The 24,800-nt window shown below is 41.5% G+C and overlaps 1 protein-coding gene across 1 annotated transcript in view; it reads right to left on the bottom strand.

Annotated features, from left to right (window-relative positions):
* SPECC1L (sperm antigen with calponin homology and coiled-coil domains 1 like) overlaps nt 1-24,383 on the bottom strand; it is a 100,519-nt gene extending 76,136 nt beyond the window's left edge. The window contains exons 1-3 of the mRNA XM_065418038.1: nt 24,288-24,383; nt 4,984-5,167; nt 622-778 (exon numbers count right to left, since the gene is read on the bottom strand). Coding sequence (XP_065274110.1) covers nt 622-778; nt 4,984-5,130 — 304 coding nt within the window. The 5' untranslated portion in view covers nt 5,131-5,167; nt 24,288-24,383. The remainder of the gene's footprint in view (nt 1-621; nt 779-4,983; nt 5,168-24,287) is intronic.
* Between the last annotated feature and the right edge of the window lie 417 nt (nt 24,384-24,800).

Genomic DNA, 24,800 nt, shown 5'->3' with positions numbered 1-24,800 from the left:
CAGAGTATTTAAATATTCTCACCATCAAATTCAATTTCTCACCATTCTCACTCAGAAATGCTGAAGCAGAGAGCAGGATCATCACTTCTTTACTGCAAGGTGACTTACAATTTTATTAACTTTACTGAGCCCCAAAACTAGCAATTGGATAACAAACACATTTCTACTAATTGTGTTGTGATAAACACTACGGAATGTCACACCTGCCTGAAGGCTTTAAAAAATTCTTTCTCCTTAATTACGTACATCAGTAGAGATTACTAGCTTAACACAACACCCAGTATTGAAGATATTCATCCCGTACCTAAAACCTTTAATGCCCAAAGTAGGGATTATTTTAGCAGCATAAGTCTACACTAGCTGTTGGTCCCAGAGAATACCACTACAGAAAAAGCTAAATGACCAATATAAAAAATAGTATATGTAAGGATTTGCAATACAAGGATTATCAATACAAACTGTGTGAGACGGGTCATTGGCAGAGTGCTCTATTTGGCCTGGCCTTTGCTGAGCTCTTCGTTAGGTGCTTTGGACCCTGCCTATGGAAGAGTTGCAATGGTTTCATAACAGAACAAAAAAAAGCCAAGGAAACAACTCTTTGAGACTAATATCTCCTTGTACCTGTAATAGTCTTGGGCTTATTCTCCAGGTTGTTCATGGCGGTCCCTGAAGCTGAAGATGCTGTGGATGTGCAGGTGCTCTTCTTTGCCTTCACACCATTGGTCATAGTCACCCCACCACCAGCCATTCCCGCTAAAAGGTCATCATTACTTTTTGTCTGAAAAGGGAAAAGGATATTAACATGACTGGATATGAAGTGCAGGACCGGAAATGTTAACTAATCAAAGCTGCTGTTATTACAAGTGAATATTTTAAGATCTAAAAACACATTCAATACATTGTTGCTTAGATAACATGCACTATTAATCAATCCACTATTTGAGACACAAGGTGGGTGAGATGTGTCATTAAATATCAGCTTAATGAGTTCAGTCTGATCTGGAACCAAAAAAATTATGAACCATAATAATTGTATGATTAATTACATGGTGTCACTACAGGTTGGTGTTTTAGTGCCTTAACTGTGCACTTCCAAACCTTAATATGTTTGGATTTCTTTAAGTTTAACTTTAACTGAGTGTGCTGGGTTTATATAATGATGTATAATAAATTAAATCACCTCTATTTAGGTATTTTAACTAGGACTGTCGATTAATCTCAGTTAATTCATGCAATTAACTCAAAAAATTAATCACGATTAATCGCAGTTTTAATCACATAATTAAGCAATCAAATATCAATGGAAATTTATTAAATATTTCAGATGTTTTTCTACATTTTCATATATATTGTATTCTGTGTTGTAATTGAAATCAAAGTGTATATTATTTTTATTATAAATATTTGCATTGTAAAAATGATAAAAAATAGTATGAGGTGAATTGAAAAATACAAGTACTGTAGTGTAATCTTTGTTGTGAAAGTGAAACTTACAAATGTAGATTTTTTTTTGTTACGTAACTGCACTCAAAAACAAAACAATGTAAAACGTCAGAGCCTACAAGTCCACTCAGTCCTACTTCTTGTTCAGCCAATCGCTAAGACAAACAAGTTTGTTTACATTTACAGGAGATAATGCTGCCCTCTTCTTATTTACAATGTCACCAGAAAGTGAGAACATGGCACTTTTGTAGCTGGCATTGCAAGGAATTTACGTGTCAGATATGCTAAACATTCGTATCCCCTTCGTGCTTCGGACACCATTCTAGAGGACATGATTCCATGCTGATGACGCTCATTAAAAAAACAATGTGTTAATTACATTTATGACTGAACTCCTTGGGGGGAGAATTGTATGTCTCCTGCTCTGTTTTACCTGCATTCTGCCATATATTTTATGTTATAGCAATCTCAGTTGATGACTCAGCACATGCTCATTTTAAGAACACTTTCACTGCAGATTTGACAAAACACAAAGGGTACGTCTTCACTTACATCCGGGTCCGGATGTAAGCAATCGATTTTCTGAGTTCGATTTATCGCGTCTGGTTAAGACGCGATAAATCGATCCCGGATCGATCCCGGAAGTGCCCCGGATCGATCCCGGAAGTGCTCGCCTTCGACGCTGGTACTCCAGCTCGGCGAGCGGAGTACGCAGCATCGACGGGGGAGCCTTCCTGCCGCGTCTGGACCGCGGTAACTTCGGACTAAGGTACTTCGAATTCAGCTACGTTATTAACGTAGCTGAATTTGCGTACCTTAGTCCGAAGTGGGGGGGTTAGTGTAGACCAGCCCTATGATAGCTACAGCACCCGGCCCAAGAGATAAGAATCTGAAGTGCCTTCCAAAATCTGAGAGGGACGAGGTGTGGAGCATGCTTTCAGAAGTCATAAAAGAGCAACACTCCGATGCGGAAACTACAGAACCCGAACTACCAAAAAAGAAAATCAACCTTCTGCTGGTGGCATCTGACTCAGATGATGAAAATGAACATGCGTCGCCCGAACTGCTTTGGATTATTATCAAGCAGAACCTGTCATCAGCATGGACGCATGTCCCCTAGAATGGTGGTTGAAGCATGAAGGGACATATGAATCTTTAGCGCATCTGGTACGTAAATATCTTGCGACACCGGCTACAACAGTGCCATGAGAACGCCTGTTCTCACTTTCTGGTGACATTGTAAACAAGAAGCGGGCAGCATTATCTCTTGCAAATGTAAACAAACTTGTTTGTCTGAGCAATTTTTGAATGCAGTTTTTATTTTTACTTAATTCTACATTTGTAAGTTCAACTTTCATGATAAAGAGATTGCACTACAGTACTTGTATTAGGTGAACTGAAAAATTCTATTTCTTTTGTGTTTTTACAGTGCAAATACTTGCAATCAAAAATAAATATAAAGTGACCACTGTACACTTTGTATTCTGTGTTGTAACTGAAATCAATATATTTGAAAATGTAGAAAACATCCAAAAATATTTAACTATGGTATTCTATTATTGTTTAACGGTGCAATTAATTGCAATTAATTTTTTTAATCACATGATTAATTTTTTTAATTGCTTGACAGCCCTAATTTTAACTTAAATTACTGATATGTTCTCAATCTTAACTCCAGCTAAACAACTTTTGTCTGGGAATCTGTATTAACATTCACAAAAAAATACAGCAGACTCTAATAAATGTAAAGGTTAGATGACATTTTCTACGTGAAGACGACAGCATGCCAGAGGCTTCATAGACAACACCATAAATGATAAAATTACATAGATACGTTCCTTTTAAAATGGCAGTTGCTTACTGATATTTTAACTCCCTCAGACATATAAATTGCCAGCGTGCCTAAGTCTACAAACTACACCCTTCCAACTTCTCCTACATATGGGAACACTTGAAAGATGTACGTAGTTTTATTTCACACAGCTGGCATGATGACAACCGCATAAGAATGAGTCACTCAACTATGTCACTAAAACCTAGCTAAAACCCTTAAGGTGCAACAACTCTCAGTCACTAGTTAAGAAGGGAATTTCTTGCTGTGCCTAAGATGCGTGTAATTGACATAATACTTTTAAAAATTGTACACTTGAGTTGCCTGAAGTGCTACTGATAAAAAGAGAAAATTGTAAACACACAGTAGGCCAAATCCTTTCAGAGATAGATAGATCATTCTCTTCTTTGTTTTCGTTAGAGGTATGACAGCTGGAAACTCTTGATGAGTAAGCTACACACCACAGTCAGAAGTACATGCCAGTCAGCTCTTAAAAGGACAGTTGTCGATGACACTGGACACTACTCAGAATGGTTACGTATCACATGATGGCTTTGTATTAAACAGGATGCAAGATACAAACAATGTTTTGTCAGGAATCTATTTCTAAACATAAGATAATGTGCAGATTCACCAGCTGGGGAGAGAAAATAAAGTCCCAAGTACAAGGCACTTCACACGTCCCTGTATTCAAGGCTCATTTTATTGTCAAAACAACATCCCAAAACAAACACCACAAAATTCCGGGTAGTATCTATCCAAGACTTTTCTAATTTCTATCAGCTGGTAGGGGAGAGGAACACCCTTTGATTTTGGTAATCCTGTCTGGTTAATTTGGAGACCCTTGGACATGGATCTCCCTGATCATGGGTCTCGCCTGTCTGCCACCCATCTAAGAGGCAGGAAATATTATACCTGACTTCCTGTAAGTCACATGCTTGCTCCCAGTGATGTTCCCTGAGACTACACCATTCAATTTTAAAGGGCCCAGGGGACGTAAAAGGTGCAATGTGATGGGCACATATGCTCCAAAGCCTGGTGCCTTGTTATGCTGAGAGTAAGGAGAAACCTACAAGACAAATAAGAAGATGGAAGGTAGGAGCAGCACACACCAGTTGGGCTGAAGCTCCACTCCAGACACAAAATGGAGAAAGCATGGAAAACTACAGGAACAGTGTGGCTGCATGGATCGGACACCAGTCACCAATGTTAAGTATACCAATCAGGCAGTCTCTTAAAAGTAATATAGTCCTCTCAATTCCCCACTGAAGTATCCCTCCTCTTGAGAAATTTCAGTTGGAATTTTTAATCTTGACACAGAGCTTATCACATCCTACCACCACAGTCAAAGAAAGTCATTCAAGAGCAACACATGACACTCCCTGTCTGAGAGAGCAATTAATGACGCCCAGTGGAAGGCAGCTCAGTTCCCACTCTGCCCTTTTTACAGAGAAGTCAGGAAAGTTAAGTTTCACAAGGTGCATTGCCTTCCACCATGGTACATATAAACACATCAAAAGCAGCAACCTTTAATGACCACAGCATTAGTAATCTCTCATTCTGTCCTGCATTGTGTAACTACTGAAATTCTCTTCAGTCACTGAGAGATTATGAATTCCAGTTTTCCACTGCATCAATATACTTATTCTAAAATTCTATCCTTCCAAATCCTTTACTGTCCAAAAAAAATCAAGGCTATTAGAGCTTACCTTCAGCAGGGATGTTGATGTTCCAGTTTTTGAGAGTTTTGTTACTGCAGACACTGAGGAGCCGTTTTCTGGTTTGATTTTTTCTATTGTTTTATTTATCCCGGGCACTTTGGGCACTGAGCCAACAGACCTGCTTGCTTTCTTCATTCTGGGCTGCCTCTTTGTGATGCATTTACAAACAAATCTGTGAACACAAAAACAAGTTAGAGAAGTGTTAAATACAAGACAAGGAAGATGTAATATAGTTCTTTGAATGATTTGTTTAAAATCAGTACCCCAATGATAACAAGCATAAGCCAGAGCCAAATGGTAGGCACATGATTGAGGAAGAAGAGTAGAGAGATTTTTGCAAAAAATTAAGTGTTCAAAGCAACTGGACTCCCAGGTTATATATAAAAATATCTTCAAAGTCTCTTCCCACAAATAGCATTGAACAGATGGCATTTTATAAATGACCCACATAATCCTGGTTTCAGAGTAGCAGCCGTGTTAGTCTGTATCCGCAAAAATAACAGGAGTACTTGTGGCACCTTAGAGACTAACAAATTTATTAGAGCATAAGCTTTCGTGGGCTACAACCCACTTATGCATCCGAAGAAGTGGGTTGTAGCCCACGAAAGCTTATGCTCTAATAAATTTGTTAGTCTCTAAGGTGCCACAAGTACTCCTGTTATTTTTCCACATAATCCTGCCTCCTTACCAGCAAAAACAAGGCTCATCAGAATAGTGATGTTTTTGATCTCTGACTGAAGGGAAGAAAAATACAATAGGAGTACTCTCTACCAACCACCTGATAAATGATTACCAACACTGGCCTTAGGGAAAGAGAATTTTCTATCTGCCAAGCTGAAAGGAAAGTGCTGCAAAAATGCTGGCAGTTAGAGAGGAAAGACGTGTTAATATATAAAATTCAATGCTTGAAAATCCACTCTCCCTCTAAACAGTTGTGAAGAGAAAGTTGTCTCTGGCTTGCGTGGAGGTCCAGTCATGTAGAATTTAGAAGAAATTATGTTCCTAGCTCTTATGATTAGGAAGATTTCCTTCTGAATGGGAGCTAAACATAAAACAGTGCACTACTGTCTTCCTGAGTTTGCAGATAGGCCACTTCAATGCTTCTGTCGCTGCTCATAGTCTTTTGTTGCTTGTGAAAGCTATCAGTTTCACTACTGCAATTCCCAATATGTTGAGAGCATATGAGAATTCCAATTTCACCCTCTGGGGCATGACAAACCTATGAGTAGCAGGGGTGGTGAGCACTACTGCTGTTCACAAGGGCTGACAACTCAAAATAGAGACTAGAGGGAAAGGCAGAATAATGGAGATCCACCACTCTCAGCAGCCAGGGAGCTGGGTGAGGATTAGAAAAGGAGGGAACATTCTTACTCTTTCAAGAGCCAATTAGTGATAAAAATAGCTATTACCACTCATCTCTCCCAGTCAAGAGACTCTGGAATGGAAGAAAAGAAGGAAAAGAAAGCTTCCACTCCCGTCAGGCAGCCATAAAGTCAAGGGAATAAGGGAAGTAGGTGTTCAGATTTATCGGAGTCTCATTATCTAGTGCTTACAGGAAATATGGAACAAGAACATCTTTCTCCCCTTCTACAAAAAAGGGCATTTGAAAGACATGAATGGTTAGATGTGATTCAGAGTGTGGAGAAATGCTGCATATAAATGCAGTGATCAGGACTACTAACAACGTTTAAAAACATTACACTACTCCCCTCTCTCAACATGCACACAAACAACTTTTTAAATTTAATTTCTTACAACTTAAAAACCTTTACATATTATTTGGATGCATTCAAATCTGTAGATACTGTTAGCAGCAGCACTTTTCATTTTTAAACTACTGAAATTTACTACAACTGACCATTCTGACTGAAGTGTACTTCTATTCCCATAGCAATTACATGTGATCAGCAAATAGAAAGTAAGAGGAATTTGCAACTAAATGGCTGTTTATAAACTAAAGCTTCCTCCTGGTCAACCATTTGGTATGGCTGATTACAGCAAGATTCTTCTCCCATCCCTGAATTTGAACATTTTAGTTTGGCCATTTTTGAATGATCAGAAAGCCAAAAAAGCTTTCAACTACCACCACATTTGTGCAACAAATTCTGCTCTGTTTTACAGACAGCATTATGTAATCAATGAAAGACATTTCAGAATGAATATGCACAAGATAGAAGAATTCAAGGGACATAAATATTTTTTTAAAATTACAATGTCAGGGTAAAACCTACAGATACTACGGCCTTCTCAACTTTACATTTTTTACCAGTGATTTATAATTGCTACAAGCGCCTTGTTTGATCTGTAGGTGGAGACTGAAACTAATCTGAATCAACAGTCAAACTTAACCAAGACATATGGACCTTGCCAATTCCTCAGACTGCATTAAACCCTACCCTTTAAATGCTCAGAGCTAAGATCAAGTTATTACACCTACACTTGTCATTTATCAAGTAATAATTTGCAACTATTTAAAATATGACAAATATTAACTACATATGCACATTCAAGATGAGAAATATTCTTATCCTTTCATTTATGACAAAAGATTGTGCTTTATTAAATTGTGGAAAATATATGGCACAGGCAAAAATCAAGGTGTGAGGATAATTATTTCTTGAGCAAGCTTTTGCATTATGATGAAGTATGGGATCTCTTCTTATAATTTTGTTTACTGTTCTGAAGCATACAAGCTTCGCCTGTGTACCTGTAAAACAGGTTGCAGGCAAAATTCAAGTTATATCTTGATTTAAGACAAGCACCTTATACAGCCAATATCTCATTGCTCTAATGAAATCTAGAGTACCCTCTGTGGTGGTAACAAAAGTGCATGTGAAAGATATAATTTCATGTTATTAGCCTTTCCTAAGAATGGTTAGGAAGAAATGAACAATTTAAAAACAAGGAAACTGACAGGATGAGCCTTAAGGGACTGCTAATCTATTAAAAAAAACCCTGGTTAATCTGAAGTCTCTTTTGAAATTAAAATAAATGTAAAGTTTGAATACCTATTCAAAATGTGTTAGTATTCCCATCCCAAACTGTGTGTGTCTTTCTGTAGCCAATGCCCCTTTCAGATTTACAGCTTTCTGGATTTTACTATTTGTATATAATTACATAGCAAATAAAGTTACCAGACTAGACTAAAAAAAAGATACGCATATAGGCTGTCAAAACATTTTCACAGAAAGATGCAGTTTAGACTTTCTGAATTTGAATTATGGCTTAATCCTGCCCTAAAGTAAATGGGAGCTTTGTCACTGACTTCAATAGGCATAGGATCTAGCCCTATGAGAGCAAATATAACAAAATAAAGTATCTGTTCAACGTCAGATGGTCCTTATTCATAGTGAAGTTCAGAGAAAACATATTGCTGTAATTTTCATTAAAAAATTACTAGTATATGCTCCAAGAATAGCAACCACATGACCAAGGTAATGCAACTAAATATTTCTACAGTATTTGGAAAGAGAACTTTACACACACAAAAATAAATACCTTCAGATAGGACTCAAAAAATTACACCCTTCAGATCAGGGATCATGCCTGCTTCTATAATCATACAGTGTATGGCACAATGGTGCCCCAGTCCTAGTTGGGGCCACTGGTTATTATTATAACATTGAGTATTAATGAAAACTGTTTCAAAACATTTTATGTAGATAAAAATCGCATGTAGATTAAAAATGTCATTGGATAAGCACAGATTCCTTTTTCAACATAAAAAAAGAAAAATACTTAAAACAAGCACCTGAAATTATTTTTACTCGCTTTAGATTTGAATTAAGTAAGAGAGATAGCCAATATTTTAAGGATCAAAACTTGCAACATCCCCTTCTCATGAAGGGAACTGAAAATAAAAATGTCTACTTACCCATTTTTTATTCTTTTAGATGTAAATCAGAATCTAGTGTGGATTTAGCAATGAATGAAAAATGCTCTGAGAGAGAGGCAAGAGGTATATAGCTAAATCCAAAGTGACATCATAAGATGAGATTTTTGTTTGTTCGTTAATGTTGCACTAAGAGAGTGTCAACACCAAGCATGAATTATGAACTAGGGCATAAATCACAACAAAAAGGAGGACTAAAACAAGCCAAAAATAATCACATCAAATAAGTTAGTGTTAGCAAGAGAGGGAAAGAACAAGTCACAATAAGCAGAATGTGAACATTCATTCTAACCTGTACCCTTTGCCAGATTTTTCTCTTTCAACAGAACACATACCGCAGAAAACTAAAACCAATAGTGTGTTCTCTCTGCATCTGTCTCCACTAGAACAGTTAGTTCTACACTTTTATATCAGCTGCAAATAAAACTCCAGAAACATTTTTAAAATGCTTTGCCCAATAAGAAGGCACGACTCTGTACTACAAACTGATATGGTAAGGCTGCCCAACAGCATGAGATTCTTTCAGAGTTACTGTTTGGACATCAATTAAAATGTTCCATTCCAGAAATCTGTAAATGAGTAGGGGAGGGGCATCTTTCCCTATGAATACTAAAAGTATGTTATTTATAGCTTAACAAGTGATTTCAACAGTTCTTGGTTTTGCTGCCGTAATCTACATCTCATCCATTCTATTATACAAGATTACTCATGTCAATCATGCCATTATAGGAGAACCTTGGAAAAAAGTGCCCGAGATATTCCTTTGCCTAGTGAACAAAATATCACATCTTCTATGTATGAAATGAAATAAGTTATTGAACAATAGTTCTAGCTACATAAGAACCATTAAGACAAGGGCAGAATGGCCTTTTCATGAGAATTCCATGAATCACAGCAGAAAAAAAAAAGAGACCACCCAAATTCCAGTGAGTATATTAACAGTGTCTTATGAAAAGTCCAAGAAGAAACAGATTATAAAACACCTCCAAATACAAAGGGTCACAGAGCTTCCCAAGCCATTAAGGGTGCTGGCCCCACTATACTGTTGACTCTTGAGGGAATTCTGTGCCAAAAAAAATCTGCGCCAAAAAAATAAAAATTCTGCAAATTTTGTCAATAAATAAATGTGGAGGCTCCAGCATGGCAGTGGGGAGCACAGGCCACTGGCTGCATGGAGGTGGGAGATCACCCTGCAGCTCCCTGCTCTCCCCCGAAACAGACTCAGCAGTGAGGCTGCACCTGACAGTGCAAGGGCCAGGCCTGCCCCAGAAACACCCCAGGGCCCTGGCTCTCTGCACCAGGCACACCAGGTGTGGGCAGGCAGGCTCAGCACAGCAGGATCCAAGTGTGGGGAGGATCCAGGTGTGGGGTGAGAGGGTTCTATGTGGGGCAATCTGGGTGCAGGTGGCTCAGTGGGGAGTCCGGGACGATTTGGATGCACAGGGGCAATGGGAATCTGCAGGGGGTCCAGGTGAAGGTGGTTAGGGTTGAGTATGGGGGGGGGGTCTGGGTGTGGGGGAACTCACTCAGCGGGGGTGGGTCTGGGTGCTGTGGGAGTGGGGCTTGGTGGGATGGGGGTCCAGGTGCAGCTGGTTGGGGCTCAGTAGGGTGCTCATCGGGGTGGTAGGGCTCGTCGGGGTGGGAGTTTGAGTGCGGAAGGCTAAGCAAGGGTGGCCTGGGTGCGGCAGTGAGAATCGGCAGGGGGAGGTCCGGATGCAGGGGGTGATCTCGGTGAAGGGGTGGAAGTTGGCAAGGAGGGAAAAGGGATTGATCTGACCTGGCCCTGGCTCCCAGTGGGTCTGACTCAGCCCTGGCTGGGCCATCCCAAGCCCCGCCCGCCCAGCAGCGATTTACCTATCCGCCAGCTGCTTCAGGTGCCTGAAACGACTTGCCCACGCTGCTGGGGAGGGGCATGTGACCGCTCTTACGGCTTCCCTTTGTTTCCTCGTCAGAAAGTAATTTTTCTGCGGGGAAGCAAAGAAATCTGCAGTGGACAGGAATTCTGCATATGTGCACTGGCGCAGAACTCCCCCAGGAGTAATTGTCATTTCATATGCACATCCACACATTCCCTGCCCCAAAAGCCATTCACCTCTAGCAGTGTAAAATTTCAAAATAAACAATTAAGGACAAACTGTGGCCAACTGAGCAGTCACAGAAGGCCACTGAGGTGGGGGAAGGAAAGTCTAGGCACAGGAGGTTTTGCAGCCCCCTTCACAATAGAGAGCCACATTCTGCTGAAACTCCCCATGCAGGAGCATAGACAGGAATTTCTGGGCAAACTATGGGCTACCCAGTGAATTGATATACAGGCAGTCCTCGGACTTATGACACAATTGGTTCCTGAAAATGGTGTTTTAAGTTGAAACATTGTAACTTGGAACCGCAACACACTCCAATCTGGGACCGAGCATTTTAAGGTCTAAACCAATTGCTGTAAGTTGAATCGGGGGTCAATTCAGAAACATCATAAGTGCCGTTCATCATAAATCGAATGTAGTAAAGTCAAGGACTGCATGTACTACACACAGATGCAATGAATTCCAGCTTTTAGTGCTGTTGCAGATGTAGCTTATATTTTCAGCCCATGAGCTCCACAAGTACTTTGAACCTTGCCTCTAGGTAGAGAGACAGGGAAGGAAGAAACTCTCATTTCTGAGCTCCCTAGAAGTTCATGTAGTTTCTTTTTAATGGGTTTGTACAGGGAACCAGGACTTCAGAAAATACAAATTAAGGATGAAGTGTCTGAATTCCTACTTATTTTGGGGGCACAAACTAAAAAGTACATTTCTCTATAAATTGTGGAATAATCACTGCGCAAAAACTAGACGCTATGCACCCTGATTTCCCTACTCCTTGTTTGGAGAAAATTTAAGCCCCATGTCGCTGTGAGCAATGTTTAACGGCTGCTAATACTTAGCATTCCAGACAAGTGATAGAAACATTCACAAAAGGACTGCCTAGCTTATGATGAACTGTGTTCTATCTTTTAATAAAACAAAATAATTCATTCTTGTTTTTAAGATGGTATTATAATTTAACTAGCAGGTATTTCAAGACACTGTGGAGAAAAAACAGTGACTGCTTCTAGTTAACTCAAATTCTGCCATTAAAAAGTTCAGCCAATTTTTCTGGAAACTGAATTTCAAAATACAGAATGCTCACACAAGGATTCCAAATGTATATTATTTTAAAACAAATTTAAGATGATTGTATCCCTATAACACCTTTGTAGATAGGAAGTGCACCAGTAGAAACTATTACAGAAGGCTTCCTTTTGTTTCTGAATGGATTTTCCAAGAAAATTTGATAGGGAACACTAACAAATCCATTTCTTGCAGGAATTAAAACTAGAGATGAGGAAAAAATTCCAAGTGAGTTAATGGAACTAAGGAATAATTATTACTCAAAAGTGCTACACCAGTGACTTAGAATACAGTCCACAGTACAATACTAGTATACAGATTTGTAGGTGTATTTGAATGCATATATAAGCCCACTATAATGCAAACTGAAACAAAGTTTAACGGTCAAAAACCCACAGTAACAAGAAGAAAGAAATGTAAAGTGCGGCATGTTTCTCCTTTAAGGTTTCTGTCATACCTTAAACAAGCAAAACAAGGCTCTGTTTAATGTTATTGTTTTCCATATCCCATTGATAGATTTAAGTTATATTCAAACTAGCAAACATGGGCCAGCAGTTGAAATAATACACACAGTTTCAGAATATCAGTTACAGCTCCATTTCAGGTCATAAAAGTATTACACAGACAACAAAAAATGTAGTCCTCAGCAAGAGCCTTAGGCTGCATTTTCATGGAAAATTAATCAATGATTACTCTGAAGACTGGGTTTTCTGGGTTAATAGCACTGGTGGGCAGAAAAGAGTTCCAGTTCTAGCATGTTAACACACATCTGACCAATGACTGACTGGCCTGCTTTAGCTACAAAAGTTATTAATTTAATAAAAGGACCTGGTCAACCTAAAAATTACACTCTGAAAATGTTTTTTCTTTCTATTGTTACAAGTAACACCTAAGATGAGTGATGATGAGCATCAGGTAACCAGGAGAGAGAAAAGTACTCCCCCTCCCACCCCACTTTTGCTCATTTGATTGCTTACTGCACTGTGTGTATAGTCATGTCCCCACTTACCAGCTGTCAGTTCCCCCTGCAGGTATGAGTGTTTTACACAGCAAAACTGAAAGAGAAGCATTTTTTAAAAGATAAAAATATGCAATTGTAAGACCACAAAAACTGGCAGGATAACTCAAGGGCAGGTGCTGGACTTAAAACTAAAACTTTAATTCGTTTTTTTAAATGACTAGACTTCAAGCTGACAATGTCCTTTACAGTGTGATTTTCACTCACTGACATAACTCCTCACAAAAGTAATGGTCAGAGTAAGTGGCCAGTGTTTAACTTTTAAGAAATTTTATTTCTGTATTTAAGGGCCCCATACCTGAACCTCTCCTTTCTCCAGTCTGAAGCCCCACCCAGGCAGACTCCTATATCAGCAGCAGGGGCAAAGCCAGCATGAGCAGCAATTGCTGCCTAAACAGGCTTTCGCAGCCCTAAGGCCAACGTAAAAGGAGCACCTGTGCCAAAAAAATAATCTGATGCAGGTTGTAGAGGGGCGACAAGGGAGAGGTGACAGAGTTATCAGGTAAACGGACCACCTGTGCCATCCCCAATCCCAAAACCTGGAGCAGTCTGAAGGGAATGGGAAGCGTGGGGCACAGGTCACTTGCTGGAGGATTCTCTGCACCTTAAGGTCTTTAAACCACGATTTGAGGACTTCAATAACTCAGACATAGGTTAGGGGTTTGTTACAGGAGTGAGTGGGTGGGTGAGATTCTGTGGCTTGCTTTGTGCAGGAGATCAGACTAGATGATCATAATGGTCCCTTCTGACCTTAAAGTCTATGATTCTATGATCTCCTCCCATCCCAGAATTGGGAAAGGGAGAGAAATAGGTCTAGCAAGGTGCATTTGTAAATCACCACCACCACTATGCAGACATGCAGGTATATTTTTTGTGTAGACTGGGGAATAGGGGAGAAACACCCACCACCCCAAAAAAAAAAAAAAAAAAGATGGCAAAGAAGGGAGGGTGAACACTGTAGGAGGGCTCAAGATTGGTTACTGAACCCAGCTCTGAGCTCCCTGCTCCCTCCTGCTGCTGCTTACAGAGCTGACAGAAACCCACTGAGCTCCTCCTCCAGCATCTCTCTAACTTGCCCTGCAGAAGGAAGTGAAAGGAAATCCCATTAAAAAAAAAAAAAAAAAAGAAGAGGCCACAGTCTCCAGAACTTTGGAATTTCTGGCTGGCAAAGAACTGACAACAGTGTATGCGAATTCCATATTCTAAAACTATTTTACTGATTCCATAAGAACATGATCCTTAACCGAGGCCACTGGAATCTAGTTGCCGATGACAGAGGCCTTGTCTGGTTACTCACCAGTAACTTGCTTTGTTTTAGCTACATTCATGCCAGTACTGCCCCAATTTAGAATTAGTAATTACTAATCACTATCGTTAGCCTAAGAGTTTCCTTGGAGAGAGAGGGGAGAAGCTGTAACAGCTGCCTAACGTATTCTGTTCTTATGGAGTATACTGCAAGTGTATTTTAAACATATATAGAACCTTTCTTCCTAAAACACTTTACAAGTTATATACACCTCAACCCCGATATAACACTGTCCTCGGGAGCCAAAAAATCTTACCATGTTATAGGTGAAACCACGTTATATCGAACTTGCTTTGATCCGCCGGAGTGCGCAGCCCCCCCCCCGAGCACTGCTTTACCACGTTATATCCGAATTCGTGTTATATCGGGTCGCATTATATCGGGGTAGAGGTGTACATACAGTACAATGAAACTCTAGGAGTAGCAGCAACTGACACACAGAATACTGCACAACAATTGGAGAGGAAAAAAGTTTCATTAAATGACAAAAGCAAACCCCCATTCTTGCAGAATGCTTCACAAACAGCAAACAGACTTTCATATTTTAAAGCCTGATCTGAAAAATCTACATAGTAAACAGCCTGGAACTTGCTGTGTCTAACTTGAGAATGCAAGTAAACCCTTCCTGGGCTTAGTTTGCATCCCCATAAAGCATATATTTATTGACTGGTTCATTGAGAGTAAATATTTAGAATCATAGAATATCAGGGTTGGAAGGGACCTCAGGAGGTCATTTAGTCCAACCCCCTGCTCAAAGCAGGACCAATCCCCAACTAAATCATCCAAGCCAGGGCTTTGTCAAGCCTTAAAACCTCTAAGGAAGGAGATTCCACCACCTCCCTAGGTAACCCATTCCAGTGCTTCACCACCCTCCTAGTGAAAAAGTTTTTCCTAATATCCAACCTAAACCACCCCCACTGCAACTTGAGACCATTACTCCTTGTTCTGTCATCTGCTACCACCGAGAACAGTCTAAATCCATCCTCTTTGGAACCCCCTAGCTTTGCAAGCTTTATGTTCAGACCACTACACAATCTCCTCCAACAAGGCCTGAACACTCCTTTTCTATGGATAGCTTCTCATTTTCTTAAAAAAAAAAAAAAAAAAATCACTCTCTTCCTGCAACCTAATCTATTCTCTTTTATATATCATAAAAATCTCCTCCAGATTGTGTGGAAGGAAACAGACATAGGACATGCTAAAGAATGCTTGTACAGTACTATACCATGCGGTGTTCTGTACTCCTCCAACCTGTAGAGGGCAGGTAACTGCTGAATTTATTAAGAACTATAAAATATTTCTATTTAATATTCAGACCCTGGTAAAGCATTAATATTGTTACACCCATTTTGACCTGAGCAGCTAGTCAAAGTTGGGGCCTCTGGGGATGTTCCAGTTAGGTGTAGAAATTGGTGGTAGCCAGGTATTTCTTTGTACAGTTCTTGTATACAAGACTATTTCAAAGTCCTCAGTCTCTGAATGCAGAAGCAACCAAGAACAGTTTCTTAGATTACCAGCCCCCCAAGGCCCCTTTAGCCAACATCAGACCCAAAAATCATTCTCCCTAATGTCTTCCATACTTCTGCTTGGCTTTTCCTTGTCTCTTTTCCTATGCCTCTCTCTCTGTTCTTGTCTGTGACCTCAGTATCTGTGTGTTCTCTCACATTCCCAAACACACCTACCCAAAATGATACTCATCCCAAAAGCTCCTAGGCAGGTTCACACACACCTTTTGTCCTAGGTGGGGCTTATGTTTACAGTTAATTGAAGGGCGAGTTCACACTTATCAACTTCAATAAGGTTTTAAGAACCAATAACAAGGTTCATCCAGCTCATAAAAATATCCTCATTTTATAAATGGGGTCAGAGGTTCCCAAGAGTACACAGGAAGTAAGCATCATGAGGAGTAGAACATGTCTTTTGGCTTATAGGCAGAGGCCTAATGTACTATCCCACAGGACAAGTCAGTCAGCCTTTCAGTGACTATTCTCTTTTCTATAATATGGGCCTAACATTTTATACTATCGCATCTGTAAAATTCAAAGCAATGGACAAAGGAGGGTAGGCCTGAGTGACCAAATTTAGTGTAATTAAGCATATATATTGAAGTAATTTTTCTCATAGGCACTATCATATGAGACATGAGGCATTCCATCATTACATATAAACTATTACAGCAGAATACAGGGTTCTGTTCCTAGCTCTGCTATGAGTTTCTCTAAGAACCTGGGCAAATCACTCTCTCTTTGTGCTTTGGTTTTCATTTGTAAAGTGGAATAATGATATATGCCTCCATTCTTCAGCAGTAGTGCAAGGTCACCTTTAAAACTTTATTCAACCCAAGAGGAGGCTCATCCTTCTCAAAGGAAATAATAAAGGATGACCTTACAGTTGAGAAAATCATCCCTGCTAATTCTGTACTAGATAAGCAGGAGAGAATGGGGCAGCAGTGGAAGGTGTACATAAGAGAATTAAGCCAATTGTAATATCTTAATTTTTGTCAAAAAGAGCAAAGGAATAACAGAATCTAGAGGTGCACCCCATCTAATATTTATCTTGTCTAAGTGCTACATCATCATTAAGATGAGATGGTCCAAAGGGAATTTGATGGTATAGCTTCCAACAGCTGAATCCATAATAAAGCGAATCCACCATCTTCAAGACCCATATTTAAGTCTTTACCCACTCTCATCAAGCCAAGACATAAAGCTGCTTTGTAAAATTCTATTTGCTTTTTCTTTGGGTAGGGGGAGAAACAGAGGTCAACTCATCTTATTTTTTTCATCTTCAAATCACAGTGAAGAGCAAGCAAGCAAACTTGTTCTGATCAATTTGTGGCAATACGGCATGACCATGATGCCCATAAAGTAGAACATACCACATGGGCTTTCCCAAAGAAAACTTGAGGGACTCCACTAACAAATCCCTCCATATGATGACAATATTTACCATATGACTTTGTGATGTCCAACAGGTAGGGAATTACAGAAACAGAGGGATATTTGTTTAGGAAAAGCAAAGCCATATCTAATGAGCAAGGGAGTGCGGCTGACAGGGTAAGAACAAAAGGTAAGAGAATTCTCCCGCCCAATGGATACACAGTTAAAGTAACTGCTGTCAAACTTCAGGGACTGCTTGCTGAAAAAAAGATCACTGGAACTTAGTAATGCAAGAAAAAGTAAAGCCAGTTACCTCTAACCCTAGAAACGTCAAACTTTACTGGATCATTTTTACAGACATTTCTATTTCAGTTAAGGCTTGTTAATTTTAAGATCGCCGAAGTTTTAGCATTGTCCTTTGTACAGGAAAATATGCTGAAGACTCTCTCCCATTCCCCCCCAAAATACTGAGGAAATTCCATATCACAGTTTTTAAAGAATGCCCCATGTGTCAACACCAATGTCTGCTTTTAATTAAGAATGAAACTTTCCTATACATTTAAACAAAGAGTTCTAAGAATTTCAAACTCTTGGCCAAAAGTCTTTTCAAGACTGTTTTCAAGCAGCCAAAGCTTTATTTTCCACTGACAAAAAAGTAGTTCCTCTGTACAAGAGTGCAGAAAGGAAAGAAAAAATAAATTCCCTTTCATTGTTTAATGAAGAGACCATCAGTCTCTGTGTTATATTGATTACATAATGTCTTAATTTGTAATGAACATTGGTTCAAGCAATGATCCAAGTCAAGTAAACTTTTAGATTAAAAAAGGGAACACAAAGAAAATTAAACTAACATAACTGATGTCTAATTACAAAATTACCAACAACCATTTCAATTGGCTTCAAGATACATAGTTATTCAGAAAGACAATGAGAAGTCCGGTAACACCTTAAAGACTAACACCGGACTCCTCCTTGTTTTTGTGGATACAGACTAACACGGCTACCCCTCTGATAGTTATTCAGATGTCTAGGGTTTTTTAACATGATCAAAAATGTGAATGTAGCAAAATATGACAATCCAGCATTTCAACTCTAGGGAATGGACAGTAAAAGAGTGCATGCTGATTTATATGCACTCACACTCACCAATTTGTGCCAGGATGTCCACTAGTTTGCCTGCAATTTTCCAAAAAGATGCAAGAAGAGTTGCAAAATTGACATACATTCAGTATGAAAACAGATGTAAATTTTGTCTAAGTCTTAGCAATGAAGCCAAGTTTAAAAGATTTAAGTATGTAAGGAACATGGGTGTGCTTCACCTAAATATTCTTCCTAGAAGATCTGATTACTTTACAGCACCTAACAAGATGTTAGAAGTGCCTCATCCAAGAATCTTCCCTGTTTTCTATGCAGTGAGCAAACCTAGTATCTGATCCTGTAATTTACACCCATACAACATTTCTTTCCCTGTTTAATTTCTGGATAGTTTGCTCTGTGGTTTATTTGGAATATACTTCTTGTATATAGCCAACATTAATTCTGAGGCATTCCGACATTAGGTACAAAGATAAAAATCAAAGTAACTATTGTTACCACATAGGAGAATAAATATGATTAACACAATTGTCCTCTTACTTATGAAGAGGAATGTAATTGTGTGCGTGTAAAAAGTTTAGACGCCACATTATTTGCAGTGTCTGCTCAGATGCAGCAGCCAACCACCACCTGCAAGTTGTATTAAATAATAAGTACTCCCAATGGTGAATTCCCAAGTAATTTTAATTTAAATTAGTACATCAAAGCAGAATAAGTACACTTTCCTTGTGACTATACACGTAATCATAGCCTCAAACTCATTCAATCTCTACAGCCAATTATCTTTTTCTTCTTCATTATAAGTGTATTACTAAAAAAGATTAAATCTTTAGGGTAATCAAAAACAAACACTGAAGCACATGCTTAACATTATTCACATGATTTTTTCCCATTGAAGCATATGGGTTTACTCACAATAGTAATGTTACACACTTTCTTAAGCATTTGTAGGATTAGAGCCAATATTTGCTAGTTAGAATCCAAAGGTACAAACAAGAGGCCGAATAAAGAACAGAATTTCTAAACAGAAGTATAGTAAAGGATTCCTTGCTTTAAAAAGTAAAAAGCAACCAGAAAACTCCTTTTGAAAACAAAGCAGCCAAAAAAGCAGGTCACCTACAAGTACTATTATTTATTTAAACTTAAAAAGGTAACAGAGACCTATGAAATGCTCTAGGTGCCCTAACACATTATACAATACAGTGAAATTCCAGAAGAACTAAAATAATCATTTCAACAGGAACTTGGCCTGCCAGGCACATACATAAACTAATTTCCAACCCTTCATCATTATGGGAAGCACACCTTTCGGCCCTCTCCTCAAACCCTATCAAAAAGATGTCTTTTACAAGGTGCCTGGAAGATTACAAAATTTGGGCTATTTCACACTGGAGTGGTGGGGATAAATTCCAGAGCAGGTGAATAGCACCGTACAACACAAAAAGCAATCCATGAAAAATTAAAGATCCTGGCATCACAGTTCACGGTAACTGAACCTGTATTCCCCCTCCATGGACCCTCAAGGGCACCCATTCTGGGTTCCAGGCTCTCCAGCTATCACCTCTCTTGGCTAGAGACCCATGTCTCTTTCCCTCCGGACCTGGGTATTTCCAGTCTGCACAGTTCCCTGCCTACACTGTGATGTTCCCAGCAAGCCAGACTGCCTAAACAGGCCAGCATCTGCACTTTACTTTCTCTCCAAAGGCTAACAGCATCATGACCCTCACATATAAGTTATCACACAGCTCTTTATAAGCAAGCACATTTATTCTTAATGCATTACAGAGAACCATTAAAAACAATAAAAGAACCTTAGACATACATACCAGAGGTCACCCAAACAGCAACCCCTGGCTCTGGTAGGTTTCAGTCCTTCAAAACACACAAATGGGTTTTTCCCATTGTTACAAGTTCATAACTGTCTCAGATTCAAAACCAGAACACAGGATGGAAAGAACAGGCATTTCTTTATGCAGCTTGGGCCTTTGATCTTAGCTTTTGGTAACAGGTAATCAGCAAAAACCCTTTTCTCAGGGCACTTGCTTCAAAAGGCTGGGTTTTTGCATAACCAGAATTGGGAAATTTGCATGCAATCATGTCTCATAATAATTCCAAAACCATTCATTTAAATATAATGCACCCCAATGCAACTCTGTTTTACACAGAAATTCAAATCCCAGGCTGCTGACTAAAGCGACTGGAGAAATAACAAAATGGTGACATTACAAGAGCCAAGAGAGTAAAAATTGAGCAGGAGAGGGATTCTTAGGCAAACTACTTAAAACTGGTTTGGGTTTTTCTATTAACAACTACAATAATTCATTTTTTGGAAAAAAGGAAAACTTTGTTAGAGATACAACACCTATGGTATTCACAAATATCCCCAAGACACCTCAAAGGTCCTCCAACAAAATCAAGGATGACCGGACTTGATACTCCTTATGTTGCTAAGGAAAAACAAAAACAAAAACAAAAAAACCCAAGCAAGGGTGGGGAAGCCACTTTCAGGACTATTTTATAGTCAACATGGTGTTAACACCAGCAATAGCCAGTCTATACTATGTCTCCCAAAATTGTTTACTTTGATGAAGAAGAACTGGTGTTACCAACCATGGGGAGAAAAATGTTCAAGAGCCCTAATCATAGAATATCAGGGTTGGAAGGGACCTCATGAGGTCATCTAGTCAAACCCCCTGCTCAAAGCAGGACCAACACCAACTAAATCATCCCTGACAGGGTTTTGTCAAGCCTGACCTTAAAAACCTCTAAGGAAGGAGATTCCACCACCTCCCTAGGTAACCCATTCCAGTGCTTCATCACCCTCCTAGTGAATTTTTTTTCCCTAATATCCAACCTAAACTTGCCCCACTGCAGCTTGAGACCATTACTCTTTGTTCTGTCATCTGCTACCACTGAGAACAGTCTAGATCCATCTTATTTGGAACTCCCTCTAAGATAGTTGAAAGCAGCTATCAAATCCCCCCTCATTCTTCTCTTCTGCAGACTAAATAATCCCAGTTCCCTCAGCCTCTCCTCATAAGTCATGTGCTCCAGCCCCCTAATCATTTTTGTTGCCCTCCGCTAGACTCTTTCCAATTTTTCCACATCCTTCCTGTACTGTGGGGCCCAAAGCTGGACACAGTACTCCAGATGAGGCCTCACCAATGCCGAATAGAGCGGAATGATCACGTCCCTCGATCTGCTGGCAATGCTCCTACTTATACAGCCCAAAATGCTGTTAGTCTTCTTGGCAACAAGGGCACACTGTTGACTCATATCTAGCTTTTTGTCCACTGTAACCTCTAGGTCCTTTTCTGCAGAACTGCTGCCTAGCCACTCTGTCCCTAGTCTGTAGCAGTGCATGGGATTCTTTCGTCCTAAGTGCAGGACTCTGCACTTGTCCTTGTTGAACCTCATCAGATTTCTTTCGGCCCATTCCTCTAATTTGTCTAGGTCCCTCTGTATACTATCCCTACCCTACCCTATCTACCACTCCTCTCAGTTTAGTGTCATCTGCAAACTTGCTGAGGGTGCAATCCACACCATCCTCCAGACAGGAGCGGTGCCAGGGTTTTTGCCACCTTAGGCAGCAGCGCTCCTCTGAGCCTTTGGCGGCGGGGGGTCCTTCCGCTCCGTGTCTTTGGGGCACTTCGGTGGCGGGTCCCAGAGCGAGTGAAGGACCCGCCGCCGAATTTCCGCCGAAGACCTGGAGCGGAAGGACCCCCCGCCACCGAATTTCCGCCAAGGATGGCAAAATGCCCCCCCCCCCAAATCCTGCCGCCCTAGGCAACCGCCTAGGGTCGCCTAGTGGAAGCGCAGGCCCTGCCTCCAGGTCATTAATGAAGATATTGAACAAAACCGGACCCAGGACTGATCCTTGGGGCACTCCGCTTAATACCGGCTGCCAACTAGACATGGAGCCATTGATCACTACCCGTTGAGCCCGATGATCTAGCCAGCTTTCTATCTACCTTATAGTCCATTCTTCCAGCCCATGCTTATTTAACTTGCTGGCAAGAATACTGTGGGAAACCGTATAAAAAGCTTTGCTAAAATCAAGGAATAACACTTCCACTGCTTTCCCCTCATCCACAGAGCCAGTTATCTCATCATAGAAGGCAATTAGGTTAGTCAGGCATGACTTGCCCTTGGTGAATCCATGCTGACTGTTCCTGATCACTTTCCTTTCCTCAAAGTGCTTCATAATTGATTCCTTGAGGACCTGCTCCATGATTTTTCCAGGGACTGAGGTGAGGCTGACTGGCCTGTAGTTCCCTGGATCCTCCTTCTTCCTTTTTTAAAAGATGGGCACTATATTAGCCTTTTTCCCCCTCCGGGAAAGGGGGTGGCTCCCGGGCTCGGTCCAAACAAAATTCACACTGTAAAACCACTTCACAATATAACTAGTTCCATTCTAGCAGAAAGGTTCTCTTTGAGGGTGCCAACCATTTCAACCACTAGCACAGACAGAATGCTTCATCCACAACCTGTTCCAGGCTTTTTGGTAAGGAGAAGGGAGTTCAGTGCAGTGTGCTTAGCAGGTGCTGAATCCCCACCATCTTGATTTCTTCTCTGATAACGTGGCGGGAGTAGAGAATACAGTGAGCCTGAGCTTTAGAGTGTACGTTCTTTGCCATTTGTGTGTGTAAGGCTGCTCTCTATATTTGTTGCCCAGCCAGCATGAAAAGTTTAGGAATCCCCATCTGCAAAAATATGCAAAGGCAGCCACACACACACACAAAATTAGAGTCCTGGTAGTGATGATTTCACTTCATTACACAGTAATCCCACTACAAATAGGGTAGAATTAGGACATACTGCTCTTCTTGGAAACATATTCACCTAACTTTGCCTCTTTGGGGGGAAAAAACAACACCTTGGGGAAAACAATGCTGCTTAATTAAAATATTTAAATAGAACTGTAATAACTATTTCCATCAAGTCACAAGTAGCCAATGGGGTATGTCGATTTTGTTTCATTAATAACTAAGGAACCTTTTTTCATTTAATGTCCCTTTTTTGTTTTTGTTTTTTAACAGTGTGATGTGTGAGTTAAGTGTTCTAGAGCCCACATGCTGTTAGGCAGCAGATCCCCTGGGAATAGCTGTACAGAAGAGGCCAGGGGAAGATGGAAAGGAAAGGAGTAGTACATGGGCAAGGGGGGTACAGGGAAGAGCAGTAAGGACAGGACGGAGAAGAAACAGATAAGGGAAAAGGAGTAAGGGGACAGGGGAAAGATCTCGAGGAAAGAAAGTAAACAAGAGATGGGTGGAAGGAGTAAGGAAATAGCGAGGGCAGCCAGAGAGCGTTAAGGGGGAGGAAGGCGGGCACAGAGTGGAAGGGGAGAGTTCACTACCTTGACTGGCATGACAGTGTACACAAGCACTATCACAGGTAGAGAACTCGGCTTTATTGTGCGCTATCTGGGTGCATGGTTTATAATAATCGGTGCATGGTTTATTTACGCCCTACCCGGTGCAGAATGCTTGTCCCGGGCAGCGGTGACACCCTCGGCCCCAGCGGGAGCTCGCCGCGTGTCTGCCGGGCCAGGTCAGGATGACAGCCAGGCAGGGACAGTGAGGCTAGGGCGGGCCAGGGGGTGCTGGTGCCGGCAGGAAGGGAACTCGGGCAGCGGCAGGTTTAGCCCTGGCTGGCGCCTGTCAGCGCGATGGGGGAGGACAGCCCTAGGGGGAGGGCTGGGCACGGACCTAGGGGGAGGGGACATGCTGGAGCTAGGAGACAAAGATGGGGGGCGGCCGGGGGGCTCCCGGAGCGGGGAGCAGGCTGCGAGGCGGCGGGGCGGGGAGCAGAGAAGAGGGAGGTCACGGAGGGGCCCCAGCGCAGCGGCGGGCGGGACAGAGAAGGGGTCAGTTGCCCGGGGCCTGGCAGGGCCTGTGGCCGGCACGGCGCGGAGCCCCCTCCGGGAAAGCGGGTGGCTCCCGGGCTCGGTCCTTACCGGGCAGCGCCGCCTCCACTCTCGCTTCGTCACACGCCCGGCTCCGGGGAAGCCGCTCCGAGACCCGACAGCAGCGACCGGGCAGGGAGGGGTGGTCACGGCGGTCGTCACTCCCCCTCCCCTGCCCTCCCCTCACCAGAGCCACTACACTGCGCAAGCGCCGAGCTAGGATGGGGGCGGGGCCCAGGCCAAGACTACGCAGCACGCGCGTTGGAAAAGCGCATGCGCGGCGGCGGCGTCTCCCTCCGTCCGGCGAGGACCACTTGGAACGTTAGCGCGCGCCGCCTGTTTCTCTGGTCCTCGGTGAGGGGCGGAGCCAGGCCCAGAGCCCGGAGAGGGCAGAGCCAGGCCCACTGAAGGCGCCATGGTGTTGGCTCCTCCCACCTACTGATGCCCGGCGAGCGAGGACCTCGAACCGGTTTGGCCTGGTCCCCACCGTGCTCGGGCCCCGGCTGCGTTGGGGACCCACTGCCGCAAATGGCAGAACGGTTTTGGCGGCTGCTCTGGTCAAGC

Source organism: Emys orbicularis, chromosome 16 (assembly GCF_028017835.1).
Source record: "Emys orbicularis isolate rEmyOrb1 chromosome 16, rEmyOrb1.hap1, whole genome shotgun sequence".
Lineage (NCBI taxonomy): Eukaryota > Metazoa > Chordata > Testudines > Emydidae > Emys > Emys orbicularis.
This window is presented reverse-complemented; position numbering and strand designations above follow the sequence as displayed.